Below are 15622 nucleotides of genomic sequence, written 5' to 3'. Positions count from 1 at the left end.
GTCTGCAAGACAACTACGGCTTGAGAGAAGATTTGTTTTCCAGCAAGACAATGACCTGAAGCAAACAGAGAAAGCTACACAGAAATGTTTTACTGACAAGGTGAATGTTCTGGAGTGGCCGAGTCAAAACCCACACCTCAATCCAATAGAGAATTTGTAGATGGATATGAAAAGGGCTGTTTACACCTGATCCCAATGCAACCTGACAGAGCTTGAGCAGTTTTGCAAAGAAGAATGACATCAAATTCCAGTGTCCAGATGTTTAAGCCTAATTAAGACCTATCCACACACACCCCATGCTGTGATTGCAGCCAAAGGTGAATCTACTAAATACTGACCTGAAGGGGGTGAATATTAACGCAAACACTGATTTCACCTCATATATTTTTATTGAATTGTAGAAACCTGTATTCACTGTGAAACTAATGAGGTATTTTTATATATTGTATATTATAAAAATATAAATTATTATATATTTTTATTCACCATGATCGATTTATAATGTCAATAAATGGAAGAAACATCCAAGGGGGTGAATACTTTTTATGGGTACTGTAGGTCAAAATCTGTGGTTTATTAATACTGTGAAGGAAGCAATGAATTCTCCCAGAAAAATGTCCTTGTAATTTCTAGAAGAAATATGTCTTGTGTCATAGTGAAGAGAGCAGCCATGTTTTTGCTCTTTAAGATTGTCAAGGACTAAACAGGTTGTGAATCAGATATCTGTTAGCATGAGTAGCTGCTATAGTTACTTATTCTTGTTTACAACCCAAAGATTTATGCTGTGGGAAGTTGAATGGATGACAATAAAGCTTTTTTAGCAGGGAGTTTACTTTATTTAAAAATTATATTAATGCCACAAAAAAACTTCACATAAATGCCATTTAAAGTCTTTCATCAGGCAGAATATCACACATGCTCCTTACATCAGGCCATTCTTCATATTAACAGAAAACCTCAGCAAGTATCACAGTAAAACTACAAGGTTTGTGTTTAAAAACATATGTACATCAGTCTATCAATTGACACAGTACAGTAACTGAATATATCAGTGCCATTTAAAAGGTAGCCAGAAGGTTAGAAAGTGCAAATAGTCAAACAGGGCTTTAAGTCGGAACACTTAGATCACAATATATTATACTGAGGAACACACCTTCAAAATGTCCCAAACAGCATTTGCTGGGACTCACTTTCAGTTGAGACATTTTCATTTCAGCATATACAGAACAAGGCTGACAGGCTCAGCTTTAATTAGCAAGCCTGTGTGTTACTGCTGATAAAGCTCTTCCACGAGTATCTTTTCATTTCTCCATCTCTGCCTGGCGACAGGCAGCAGTCCTGCAACTCTGTGGTTGAATGCCTGACATACAAAATGGGATTCTCTTCACTAAACAAATATAAAACACTATTGTACACTAGGTAAGTACACTTAGATCATAGGTGCATGAGACTCAAAGGAATTTGTACTACTCAATAAGTTTTAAAGGTGTATGCTAAACCTAATGGATGTTTATGTCTACATGTAATCTCATTTATGGGCAACAGTCCACAACTTTATTGTAGTCAGGTTGAAAACGCTTCAAGTGACACATTAGATTAGAGTCGACTGATGCAATAGCATTAGCTGATTTAGCTTTTGACACACTGTGGTATTAAGGCTGTCACTTCTTTAAAACTGAACAAGGATGGAGTTGAACTAGAATGATTTTTTAAAATGAGTAATTCAAATGAAACATACGTTTAAATGCTAAAGTAAGGCAGCTTTACCTACAGTATATCCAGTTTTATCTTAATTTTCCTTTTTTCTTTTTGTCATGATAATGTGTCAGCACAGCTCACTGCCTCAGTTTGAGTTAACAAGAATACCAATAGTTTACTTACAGGGTAACAATGGTATGGGCCAAACTTGTCCAGGATAAGGGCTGTTGTGCTTTTGATTTGACATTCAGAGTGCTCTGAATTTCTTTGACCTATGCCCTTAACCCCTCAACCCTATTGCCTAACAACAACAACAATAATAATAATACTAATGACATACATATTGATCTGCATTGGGAAATTGATGTTTGGACAGCTGCAGTAGATGACAGCGCTATTGTGGGGTTTTTGTGTCAACATGTAGCCCGGAGAAACCAGGATTCGAACCACTGACCCTCGGGTTTGTAGATAACTTAACTACATGTCACCCAAACCCTGATACCTGTTCTTAAGGTCTGGCAGGATTAACAACTCCTGACTAACACTGACCACTAGCAGTCCGTCTTTGTCTGCAACTAAATTCCACTGGTCAAATAAAAAAATATAAAGGATTATCAAATACATAAGTTGCTTTAAAGCATTGTAAATGTCATCCTGATGAGGCAGTTAGAAATTATTTTGTTATACCCTTTTTTAATACAGTGTCATGTCTCCACGGTCTTTGTAAGGACCCGCTTTCCTCTTTGGCTTCCAATGTGACAGTGTGGAACAATCACTCACAGACAGACAGCATGTTCTGTGAATAAGTTCTGAAAACCCTCCCAAATAAAACAGAATTACAGAGAAAGTGTCAAGTAAAGAAAAAGGTTGGCACTAAATGCTTAGTAAATGTTATAAGGGAGTAAAGGTATTTCTGTATTGATACAGTAATGCAGGTATTTTATTGGCACGGGTATAAAAACATATCAAGTCTTAAACACAGCACATTGCACCCAAAGAAGCATGACCTTCTCTGTCAGTGGATAAAGAACTGGGCAAAAGCAGGTGTTTAATTATAAGGTTATATTAATATGAATGGATCTAGGACAAACCTACACTACATGCAACACATGCACGTCACCCACTCTGCTACCATACATGAGATGATTGTGGTTGTCTTGTTGTGGTGTGACAGCTTTTATTCAGCTCTGATCAGGTGCAGGAGAATGGAGCAGGATCAGATGATGGTCCTGAGCTCCTCGTCACTCAGCTGGTTCACCACCATGATTTTAGTCAGCTGCTCGGCATACCTCACCTGGTCCTGCATGAAGTGTGGGATGCGGACTTTCTCCAGTTGAGCCACAGCTTTCAGACGGTCCACGTCTTCAAATGATACCTGAGCCAACAGTAGAACCGTCACAGGTTTACCAGCTGTCACACTGCAGCACAATGATGTTTTTTAAATAAATATGTTGAAGCCTTAAAGCATCAACATTGTTATTGCCAGAATTTATTTTTTTTCACTATATTTTTGTCTTTTACACTAAAACCATTGGAGCTGTATAACTGTGTTGGTGTCATAACAAAAACATCGGTTTTTGTTCTTGCATGATGTTTGACGTTGGCAGTGTAAAGATTATAGTCTGTTTCTTTTCAGAGGTTATACAGTATATTAACTATATTCTAAAACTAAGACTGAGACCACAACACAAACACAAACAGTCTTATGTTGTGGTTTTGGAAGACTACACTGCATCATGAACTGTCTATCAGAACCAGAACCACACTGCTCTACTGATGTCCCAGTCTGCAGCCTTTTGCCAGTCTTCAGTCATGTACATGTGCACTTGTCAAAATCTGTCTTCTCTCTGGATAAAAGGTGATACATTAATGCACAGCTGGGAGGTATGCCTAGATTCAGCCTTATTGGCACAAGAATTTGCATGAGTGCTATTTGGGTAGGAGGCACTATCTCAGCTACCAATCATGATCTTCTGAAGCAAATCTTATGAAGGTGCCACCACCAAAACATCTAATAAACAAGACTTTGACTTGTGGGTAAGCCAGGAGGAAGGTATTCAATGTGGCATTTACTAACGGGGATGCCTTACCTTTCCTAGAGCCATCAGCAGTGGGAAGTTGATCTTGTCTCTGTATCTCAGGATCTTCAGAATGCCATCCAGGTAGACTTGGTCTTTACTGAAGCAACCTGGAGATATAATATTATAAGTCTGACCTGCGTGGATTTGAATAGAATACGGGGTACCTAAAAGAATTTCATCATGAAAAAGTACTTTTTAAAAATGTGAAATATATTTACTTCACAAGTTTGTAACAAATTAAAACATTTCAGGCCCTTTTTTTGTTTAAATTTGATTATTAAAATGTATAGCTCATAAAAATCAAAAACCCAGCATCTCAAAATATTTTAACATTTAGTTTAGAGTTTAAGTTAATTAGCAGTCACTGCTAGCTGACTTAACAGTTATCCAGAGGTGATCATCAACACCGTTCACAGAGAAAACCACAGAAGGTCATCACTGAGAGAGCTGTCGGTTCACAGAGTGCTGTACTAAGGCATATTCATGGAAAGTTGACTGAAAGTCCTCTTTTCTGATAAAACATTTGTTTTGCATGTAATTTGGAAATAAAAAATGGAGAGGCACAAAATCTAAGTTGCTTGATGTCCAATGTGAAGTTTCTACAGTAGGTGATGATTTGGGGCCATGTCATCTGCTGGTGTTGGTCCACTGTGTTTTAGTCCAAAGTCATAGAGAGAAAAGAATCTATCAGGAGATTTAGCACTTCATGCTTCAGTCTGCTGACAAACTTTATGGACGTGGTGACAGTTTGAGATTGAGATTTTTATGAGCTAGAAGGTTTAATCATTCAAATTAAAACAAAAAAATGAAATGCTTGAAAGGATTTATTTTGTGTGTGCCATTTCATGATATTAGTATATCTATAAAATATTCCTTTGGAAATATCATATGTGAATTCCTGTTAGGATTTCTGGGATCTACATTACGCATATTATCAACACTTAAATCCTCTCTCATCACCTGGCTGCGCTGTATCAGTCTGGCCTCTCTTGGCTCTGACACAGTAGTCCCAGCGGGTGTTGGGGTTCTGGACAAAGCGTCCCAGGTTGTGGAATAGTTGAGTGAAGGACATTTGGCTGGCCTGGTAGACGGTGTAGTACAGCAGGGCAGCACGCCACAGAGTAGGGTCTTTCCGGAACAGGACACTGTGAATGCTGGCGAGGCCCTCTTCTGTAGGATTTGGGGGCTTCAGATTGAGCTTTTTCCTGCCCATGTTGCTGCTCCACGGCTGGTGGCAGTTGTTGATGCCACGGAAATAATGTGTGCCTGATGGATGAAGACAAGGATTTTTTATATTGTTGAATTCTGTTTTGAAATTTTATTATTAGCAATGCCAATTCAAGTCTTGATACAATCTACTGACAGAGTATGATGGGATGTAGAGAAGCTGGCTCATGGTCCTAGTTCAATCTCTTTCTCTATGTATCAATATCAACAACAGTCCTGTAGTGAATACTGAATCCGCCCTGTGATAAGAGAGGTCCTGCATTATATTAAAACTCTTACCAATCTCATGTCTCAGCATGCCCTCCAACCACTGCTCCCGGGCAGTGGAGATGTTAATGGTCAGTGTTGGTCTGCTGTTTACCACCGTCATAGAGGCTCTGGACAGAAGGTCATCTGTCACCTGAACTACTATCTAACGACAAACAATGAGAGAACTAATGAATTGAAAAAAAAAAAAAGAACATGAGTGTAGAAATCTGCAACAAGCATTAAGATGGTGTCATTGATGGACAAATCCGGCTTTGAATGCTCTTTAATGTGAGGATCAGTGTTACTTTTAATTAATTACATTCTTATGTTCCTTTTAAATTTAAGTTACTTTTATAGTTACTTCTGACTGTCCCTGCTGTCTGTTTGCTGAGCGCTCTAAATCTAGCTGAGCTCATTTGATACTGACTTTGGAGCCAATCACTTGGCTTTTTTATAAATCCACTTTCATTAAATCTGTACATCTTCACTTGGCAAGGTAATTGATTAAGAACAATTAGATGATGCAGATACAGACATATCTGGGGGATCCAGAGATGCCTGCACCTGCAGAGACAGGGAGAAATACCAGATCAACCTCAGGAGCAGTCCACACTTTTTAAAACCAGGGTTTTCCTTTATTCTTAAAAAAAGAATCCTATGCACACAGCACATGCAAGGGCTAAAACAGGCTGTCAAGAGCATGCCAAACCAACACACTGGGATACTGTATAGCCCTAACTGTATTGTCATGTTAGCCAATCAGAAGCCACCAAAAGCCAGAAAAAGTTGTCACAGGTTCTGTAGGCTACCAGCCGACTCAGACAGCCTAAATTCACACAGTCTATAACCATAATCATCACTCAGACAATGCTGCAGGTCAGTGACCTTAAACATCAACATAAATGATTGGCAGTAATTATGTGAAGCACATTAGGTTTGTCCAAACTTGTGACTTCTTTTTTTCAATTCCAATTCCAATGCAAACTCCACATACTTTATTATAGATCTCCACTAATCTCCCTATTTGAGCAGGGTACCATTGACATGATGTTTAGGAAGAATTGTTCATACTTTGCAGTCTGCATAAATGCATGAGCAATTAAACAGCAGAGCGCAGCATAGCGTGATAACAGGAATACAAATTAACGTGTCACAGTTTCTCCTTTCTTTCTACTGTAGTATGTTTAACGCAGTAGGACTTTGTTGAGCCTGGACAAGGTACATGTATATGTGGTGTAATGTGTTCAGTGGAACTTTATTAACTTGGTGATGTAACATGTATTAGTTTGTGGTTACATAATCACAGCTCTGCAAAAGTAAACTGCAGGATAACGCCAGTGAATTGAAGGCTTTTTACTTTTCCTGTAGAACATTCACTTTGGTACCCTGCTGTCTGCTGCTCTGTAATGATGATGTATGAATGCATCATGACACAGACTGCAGAGGACATCCTCAGAAAAATACCACACTCCAAATTACAGCCTCATAATGGCTTTTTTACTGTGTGTAATGTATTCTGCACTAGGATACAACTGTGTCATTGAGTTTTGCTCAAAATGACTAGAACATAATCTTCCAAGAAAAAAGTACTCATAATAAATGACATATGTGTCTTCTCACCTCCCCCATGCAGCCTTCCTTCTCCATGTATTTCTTGACATTGTGCCAAATGCGACTCTTGGTAAGGAGGCTGCCACCTGTGACTTGCTCAAACTTCTCATAGCTGCCATATCGCTGCAGGGCGAGATCCATGATGTGCACTGCCTGCAAGAAATGATACACTCTGGTGACTGTGTGTGTGTCAGAGAGAGAGATGCATTTTTTTGCAACAACCTTGTGTGAATACTTTAGAGCCCTGAAAACTGGGATTGCATGTATAAATATGATTTTAATTACTATGTAGTGGTTTCTTAACCATCAGATGTATGAAGACATTTTGGCATTGCAGTGTGAATTACAGCAGGCAGGTCTGAGCAGGTATCACTGATCCTAATACCAAACAAAGCAACATAATCCAGAAGAAGCCACTTTGTCATAATAACGCTATAGCTACAAGAACATGCACATTATAGTATTAACACACGAAACCATTACGGGTCACAAACAGTATTTCTTGTTATATTAGACTTACACAGTGTATTGGATCACAGTTACACTACACACAGAGAAAGAAACATGACAAACTAGGCCTGAAAAAGCACAGAAAACCTGAGCGTCCTCCGGAGGATCATTTTACTGCATTTCCTGTTGGACTTACTTTCCTTGTCATACTATCTGAGTACTTGTGTCACTTTAAGAGTCTGCAACAGAACCCCAATCAGTTGTTTTCCTGTTCAAGAGAAATACATGTATACTATGAATTCATGTGTGGGTGACTGATGGAACATAAATTTGAATTCTTGTTACATCTTGTAACCATCCTTCTCTACCATCGGTTTTGCTCATTGGAACAAATTGTACCTGTTGATATTACTGTAGTTTTTATCAAATCCAGCTGTGTTTACTGAACAAGGTCTTTGTATTGACTGATGGCATGTGGATTCCTGAGCTCACACAAGCCAGCTCAGCATCAGTCTCATACACTTGTAGTAGTTGAATGACATGCCATCCCATTAGTGGGCTTTAAAAATGAATTTAGTTCTGTACCTTCCATTTTCTGTCTACTTTTTACTGTGTAATACTGTATTTGTAATATAGTACTGTGCAAAAGTCTCCACCGTTTGTTTTGTTACTTTGGCAATGTTACCATGACCCCATTTATTTCTAAGTCGCTTTATTAGAATACAAACAGAAAATATATGAAAAATTATAACCACAAAGAATAAGTCCAGCAATGACCTGGCTTAGCATCTGGTAGCTTTATCTGGAGGCCAAGTTGCTGTTTTCATAGTCTGAAGACATTTGATCAGGAATGGTCTTAGTGGAAGCAGAGCAGCCAATAAACCACTTTTTGTGTTTCTAGTTATTTTAATGGAAAAATTGAAAAATAAATATATATGGACATCATAACATTTCTAAAAAAACAAATCTAATGGTGACCTGCAACTTTTGCACAGTGCTGCACTTTCAGGACATCCTAGTGTTAGGAACAGGTCAGAATGAGTAGGACACACAATATTAACCATCGCTTTAAAACCTGCATCGGTTTACACACATAGATCATCATCAGATGTTTCCTACAGTGTGTGCATCCACATACAGAGAAACATTATTATTATTAATTATAAACAACGAGGACATGTTGTCACTGTCCATAGTGATGGTCCCAATCCTGTCACAGTGACATTTATTGTAGGAAATTATCACTGTGTTTGCAGTCTGCACCCCCCACTATCTACTACTATCTACTAATACAAGAACAGAAACAGTATTTGGTGTAAAACTGGTATAGGTATGACAACGTGTGCAGGTGCTTTGTCCTCACTTTCCTTTTTCTGTAAGAGGGGGTTAAATAAAACAAGACACAGACGCACCGTAATTATTTCTGTACAATAATTACTGTTTTATCCAAAACCTTATCCTTTGAGGATGTTTGGTTGATAGAGCTGTTGGAACTAAGGGAACACCGACAACGTATGTAGCTGCTTGCTAGGAAGCAACAACAATTTATTAAACATGATAAAGGTTATTTGTTGTAGATGGTGCTGCTTTCTCCTGACCACCTCAATCATACCAAAGAATCGAACTACTCCAAAGAGGTTTGGTGGAAACACACTTTACCTGTGTCAGGAAACGATCTGAGGCGTTGTTATGGCGTGCCAGGACAAGCGGAGACACAGGGTTGCTGTACTCAAATTGCGGATTGTAGTTGAAGTCAGACTTGAAAAACCTGACCTTCTCTTTCTCCACATTAAATGGCTTAATGGCTGTAAGGATGCAGAGCTTCTTGGCATTGTCTGTGTCCCGTGTCGTTGTGCCTTTGTGCAACGAGGGGAGTTTAGCACGAGGTGATTTAGGGATGCATGTCTTCCTGAGCTGTGGAACTGTACGAGGGTTTAAGCTCATGGTGCTGCCCACTACTGCAATGTTCCGTGCTGGTTTCGAAAAATTGGCGTTGGTGCCTGTGTAAATAAGGTTTGTCTGTGTGGGTCTACTGCCATCCTCATGAGCATGCACCTTTTTAAAAGCCATATCTGAATGTTTCTTTTTGCCAAGTGGAGTACCACATTTCACTGTTGTCTTTGGCCTTTTGTATGACGACTGCTTTGAGATCTTCCTCTCTTCCTCCTCAGACTGCAGGAGGAGGTTGTAGCTGCTGGAGCCAGAACCAAAAAGGTCTTTGAGGACACTTGAAGATATCTTGTCCAGGTACACTTGGCTTGGACTCAGAGCTTTGTCAGCAGAGTTTAAAATGTACTTCTTAGACATTTCTTTTTCTGGCCAGTGGAGTCTTTCTGAAAGAAAGAATATGAGAAACCAGGAAGAGAGACTTTAGAATAAGCTTCATGTACAAACCTTTTATAGATAGAATGACTAGAAAGACTAATCCTCTTATCAAGGCAGGATAACATTAGATCTCTTCCAATGCAAGCTGAAGGTAATAAATACACTTGTAACGATTGTTACAAACAATTTTTTCTAATTTTTTTCTCTACTTGCTTTTTTACAATCATAATGATGTGATTTGACTCAAATAAAGCTAAGCTGACCTGGACTACTGTTATGTCATTGCTTTGTGCCTATGCACCATTCAGTTTCATGAGTCAGAGTGCGGTGATGCATTATTTCCAGTAAGTAGACCTGAAGCATCGTCCTAAGAGCAGGCTCTCTGCTGAGACAGGAGCACTGAGGTGGAATTCATGCAAAAACAGACAGCTCGAACTAATGAACTCAGCAGCACAGTGATGACTGGGAGATGGAAAGGAAGAAATTGGAACTTTATTCCCCTGCCATATACTCACTCATCAAACGAAGTACAACGGGGTATCTCATGATTTACTTGAAGCCAGTTTCACAAATTAGAAACTGACAGTACACTCCTATCTGTCTGACAGAGTTAATATACAACGTTATAATTTATGACATTCAATCTATGCCAGCAAACACAGTCGAATTCAAGTGCACAACAAAATGAATGAATGCTCCATCTCATCCAACACATTTTTTTTTAAAAATGCATTGTGTTCATGTTCTTAAGTTAATTAATAACCACGTTAACTCACCTTAACCTTAGTACTAACTAGCTAGTTAGTTATTATTAAGTCTTACCATTTTACCTTGATCACAGGTCTCACATTCAGTAATTAACGTTACAGTTCCTGTTAAGTATCGTTACAGTTCCTGTTAGGTATCGTTACAGTTCCTGTTAAGTATCGTTACTGTTCCTGTTAATTAACGTTACAGTTCAGTTCCTGTTAAGTATCGTTACAGTTCAGTTCCTGTAAAGTATCGTTACAGTTCATGTTTATTATCGTTACAGTTCAGTTCCTGTTAAGTATCGTTACAGTTCATGTTTATTATCGTTACAGTTCAGTTCCTGTTAATTAACGTTACAGTTCAGTTCCTGTTAAGTATCGTTACAGTTCCTGTTAAGTATCGTTACAGTTCAGTTCCTGTTAAGTATCGTTACAGTTCCTGTTAAGTATCGTTACAGTTCAGTTCCTGTTAAGTATCGTTACAGTTCCTGTTTATTATCGTTACAGTTCAGTTCCTGTTAATTAACGTTACAGTTCAGTTCCTGTTAAGTATCGTTACAGTTCAGTTCCTGTTAAGTAACGTTACAGTCCCTGTTAAGTATCGTTACAGTTCATGTTAAGTAACGTTACCGTTACAGTTCATGTTTATTATCGTTACAGTTCAGTTCCTGTTAATTAACGTTACAGTTCAGTTCCTGTTAAGTATCGTTACAGTTCCTGTTAAGTATCGTTACAGTTCAGTTCCTGTTAAGTATCGTTACAGTTCCTGTTTATTATCGTTACAGTTCAGTTCCTGTTAATTAACGTTACAGTTCAGTTCCTGTTAAGTATCGTTACAGTTCAGTTCCTGTTAAGTAACGTTACAGTTCAGTTCCTGTTAAGTATCGTTACAGTTCAGTTCCTGTTAAGTAACGTTACAGTTCCTGTTTATTATCGTTACAGTTCCGTTCCTGTTAAGTATCGTTACAGTTCAGTTCCTGTTAATTAACGTTACAGTTCAGTTCCTGTTAAGTATCGTTACAGTTCAGTTCCTGTTAAGTATCGTTACAGTTCAGTTCCTGTTAAGTATCGTTACAGTTCAGTTCCTGTTAAGTAACGTTACAGTTCCTGTTTATTATCGTTACAGTTCAGTTCCTGTTAAGTATCGTTACAGTTCATGTTAAGTAACGTTACAGTCCCTGTTAAGTATCGTTACTGTTCAGTTCCTGTTAAGTATCGTTACAGTTCATGTTAAGTATAGTTACAGTTCAGTTCCTGTTAAGTAACGTTACAGTTCATGTTAAGCAACGTTACAGTTCATGTTAAGTAACGTTACACTTCAGTTCCTGTTAATTAACGTTACAGTTCAGTTCCTGTTAAGTAACGTTACAGTTCAGTTCCTGTTAAGTAACGTTACAGTTCAGTTCCTGTTAAGTATCGTTACAGTTAAGTTCCTGTTAAGTAACGTTACAGTTCAGTTCCTGTTAAGTAACGTTACAGTTCCTGTTAAGTATCGTTACTGTTCAGTTCCTGTTAAGTATCGTTACAGTTCAGTTCCTGTTAAGTATCGTTACAGTTCCGTTCCTGTTAAGTATCGTTACAGTTCATGTTAAGTAACGTTACAGTCCCTGTTAAGTATCGTTACTGTTCAGTTCCTGTTAAGTATCGTTACAGTTCATGTTAAGTATAGTTACAGTTCAGTTCCTGTTAAGTATCGTTACAGTTCTGTTCCTGTTAAGTATCGTTACAGTTCAGTTCCTGTTAAGTAACGTTACAGTTCCTGTTTATTATCGTTACAGTTCCGTTCCTGTTAAGTATCGTTACAGTTCAGTTCCTGTTAAGTAACGTTACAGTTCCTGTTAAGTATCGTTACTGTTCAGTTCATGTTAAGTAACGTTACAGTTCCTGTTTATTATCGTTACAGTTCATGTTAAGTAACGTTACAGTTCCTGTTTATTATCGTTACTGTTCAGTTCCTGTTAATTAACGTTACAGTTCAGTTCCTGTTAAGTATCGTTACAGTTCAGTTCCTGTTAAGTAACGTTACAGTTCAGTTCATGTTAAGTAACGTTACAGTTCAGTTCCTGTTAAGTAACGTTACAGTTCCTGTTTATTATCGTTACAGTTCCGTTCCTGTTAAGTATCGTTACAGTTCAGTTCCTGTTAATTAACGTTACAGTTCAGTTCCTGTTAAGTATCGTTACAGTTCAGTTCCTGTTAAGTATCGTTACAGTTCAGTTCCTGTTAAGTATCGTTACAGTTCAGTTCCTGTTAAGTAACGTTACAGTTCCTGTTTATTATCGTTACAGTTCAGTTCCTGTTAAGTATCGTTACAGTTCATGTTAAGTAACGTTACAGTCCCTGTTAAGTATCGTTACTGTTCAGTTCCTGTTAAGTATCGTTACAGTTCATGTTAAGTATAGTTACAGTTCAGTTCCTGTTAAGTAACGTTACAGTTCATGTTAAGCAACGTTACAGTTCATGTTAAGTAACGTTACAGTTCAGTTCCTGTTAATTAACGTTACAGTTCAGTTCCTGTTAAGTAACGTTACACTTCAGTTCCTGTTAAGTATCGTTACAGTTCAGTTCCTGTTAAGTAACGTTACAGTTCAGTTCCTGTTAAGTATCGTTACAGTTCAGTTCCTGTTAAGTAACGTTACAGTTCCTGTTAAGTATCGTTACTGTTCAGTTCCTGTTAAGTATCGTTACAGTTCAGTTCCTGTTAAGTATCGTTACAGTTCCTGTTTATTATCGTTACTGTTCAGTTCCTGTTAAGTATCGTTACAGTTCAGTTCCTGTTAAGTAACGTTACAGTTCCTGTTTATTATCGTTACAGTTCCGTTCCTGTTAAGTATCGTTACAGTTCAGTTCCTGTTAAGTATCGTTACTGTTCAGTTCCTGTTAAGTATCGTTACAGTTCAGTTCCTGTTAAGTATCGTTACTGTTCAGTTCCTGTTAAGTATCGTTACAGTTCAGTTCCTGTTAAGTATCGTTACAGTTCAGTTCCTGTTAAGTATCGTTACAGTTCCTGTTAATTATCGTTACAGTTCCTGTTAAGTATCGTTACAGTTCCTGTTAATTATCGTTACAGTTCCTGTTAAGTATCGTTACAGTTCAGTTCCTGTTAAGTATCGTTACAGTTCAGTTCCTGTTAAGTAACGTTACAGTTCCTGTTTATTATCGTTACAGTTCCGTTCCTGTTAAGTATCGTTACAGTTCAGTTCCTGTTAAGTAACGTTACAGTTCAGTTCCTGTTAAGTATCGTTACAGTTCAGTTCCTGTTAAGTATCGTTACAGTTCAGTTCCTGTTAAGTATCGTTACAGTTCAGTTCCTGTTAAGTAACGTTACAGTTCCTGTTTATTATCGTTACAGTTCAGTTCCTGTTAAGTAACGTTACAGTTCATGTTAAGTAACGTTACAGTCCCTGTTAAGTATCGTTACTGTTCAGTTCCTGTTAAGTATCGTTACAGTTCATGTTAAGTATAGTTACAGTTCAGTTCCTGTTAAGTAACGTTACAGTTCATGTTAAGCAACGTTACAGTTCATGTTAAGTAACGTTACACTTCAGTTCCTGTTAATTAACGTTACAGTTCAGTTCCTGTTAAGTAACGTTACAGTTCAGTTCCTGTTAGTATCGTTACAGTTCAGTTCCTGTTAAGTAACGTTACAGTTCAGTTCCTGTTAAGTATCGTTACAGTTCAGTTCCTGTTAAGTAACGTTACAGTTCCTGTTAAGTATCGTTACTGTTCAGTTCCTGTTAAGTATCGTTACAGTTCAGTTCCTGTTAAGTATCGTTACAGTTCCTGTTTATTATCGTTACTGTCAGTTCCTGTTAAGTATCGTTACAGTTTCAGTTCCTGTTAAGTAACGTTACAGTTCCTGTTATTATCGTTACAGTTCCGTTCCTGTTAAGTATCGTTACAGTTCAGTTCCTGTAAGTATCGTTACTGTTCAGTTCCTGTTAAGTATCGTTACAGTTAGTTCGTTAAGTATCGTATCAGTTCCTGTTAAGTATCGTTACTGTTCAGTTCCTGTTAAGTATCGTTACAGTTCAGTTCCTGTTAAGTATCGTTACAGTTCAGTTCCTGTTAAGTATCGTTACAGTTCCTGTTAATTATCGTTACAGTTCCTGTTAAGTATCGTTACAGTTCCTGTTAATTATCGTTACAGTTCCTGTTAAGTATCGTTACAGTTCCTGTTAATTATCGTTACAGTTCCTGTTAAGTATCGTTACAGTTCCTGTTAATTATCGTTACAGTTCCTGTTAATTATCGTTACAGTTCAGTCCCTGTTAATTAACGTTACAGTTTCTGTTAAGTATCGTTACAGTTCCTGTTAATTAAGTAAGTGTCAGTTAAACAACAGAAACACAAGATGAATGCAACGTTACCTGTTACTTTAATCGACTCCAGCATCCTCTGTTTACGTGTCCAACCCTAAAATAGCACAGAGCTGATCGAAGATCGTTAACGTTACTTAGCTAAATTAAGCAGCCAATCGTGTCCAAATTGCAATTCAACGATGAAAACGAGCTCCCTGTTAGGACACGCATTAAGCTGTTTTCAGAGGGGGCTAGCTGAGCTGACAGTGACCGTCCCTGCTAACCGAGCCTCACTGACCGGCAGCGCTGCGTGTGAAGCTCGGACTCTGCGTTAGCGGATCTGTTTCCATGGCTTCGCTGTTGTAGACGCAACACGCGCGGGTGCTCATGGGTAATGGAGTCCTAGGAACAGCAGGTTTCCACTAAACTACAGAGGCTGGGTTCATGCGGTGTGTTGAAATGGTCTAAGATTCATACACATCTCTGTGAGCCATTAAGACCATGGCTGAGCTGAAGCAGCTCTGTAACATTTAGTTCCTCTAATCACAGCTATAGGTTATAAGGTGGTTCAACTAAATATTATTAAGAAAACACTTTCATTCTTTATGTTTAATGGGTATATTCAAAGACATGAAAAATGAAGTGTTTGTGTTTTATCAATTGAGAAATGTTGTGTTTGTTGATATTTCAGATCACATTTTATGATCAGTTAATGCAGAAAACCAGGAAATTGCTAACAGTGCCATTCCTTTTTTCTAGTAACTATATTCAGCTATTATGCCAACTATCTCATATCTCAAAAATACATTTGTTCTTGAAATTATGGGATATTCTGATCCGTGCACCAGGTGGTAAAAATTCACGTGGTTGTCTTTAATGGTGTGTTCAGAACGCAATAAGTCGATATAACACAAATGGACAACGCAACTAA

General features: G+C 38.1%; 1 protein-coding gene across 2 annotated transcripts; it reads right to left on the bottom strand.

Moving 5' to 3' along the window:
• Window positions 1-828: 828 nt before the first annotated feature.
• Window positions 829-15034, bottom strand: si:dkey-222b8.4 (uncharacterized protein KIAA0895). Of its 2 annotated transcripts, none has more exons than XM_026350199.1 (7): window positions 14761-15034; window positions 8976-9649; window positions 6876-7019; window positions 5286-5418; window positions 4740-5045; window positions 3789-3886; window positions 829-3073 (listed from the first exon to the last, which is right to left on the bottom strand). In XM_026350199.1, the coding sequence occupies exons 1-7, from the start codon at window positions 14783-14785 to the stop codon at window positions 2915-2917; spliced, it is 1539 nt and encodes a 512-aa protein (XP_026205984.1). In that variant the 5' UTR covers window positions 14786-15034; the 3' UTR covers window positions 829-2914. The 2 variants fall into 2 exon arrangements, with proteins under 2 accessions (XP_026205984.1, XP_026205985.1); XM_026350200.1 differs by having other exon boundaries at window positions 8976-9645.
• Window positions 15035-15622: the final 588 nt, after the last annotated feature.

This window comes from Anabas testudineus, chromosome 11 (assembly GCF_900324465.2).
Source record: "Anabas testudineus chromosome 11, fAnaTes1.2, whole genome shotgun sequence".
NCBI classification, from domain to species: Eukaryota; Metazoa; Chordata; class Actinopteri; order Anabantiformes; family Anabantidae; genus Anabas; species Anabas testudineus.
This window is presented reverse-complemented; position numbering and strand designations above follow the sequence as displayed.

Bases quoted from the DNA above. Each gene is read 5' to 3' on its own strand.
- si:dkey-222b8.4 (XM_026350199.1), bottom strand. From the start codon at position 14,785: ATGCTGGAGTCGATTAAAGTAACAG. The intron at 5,419-6,875 runs GTGAGAAGACAC...GTTTGTCGTTAG, and splicing joins AGGAAGGCTGCATGGGGGAG to ATAGTAGTTCAGGTGACAGA. The intron at 3,074-3,788 runs GTAAGGCATCCC...CTGTTGGCTCAG, and splicing joins TGCTGATGGCTCTAGGAAAG to GTATCATTTGAAGACGTGGA.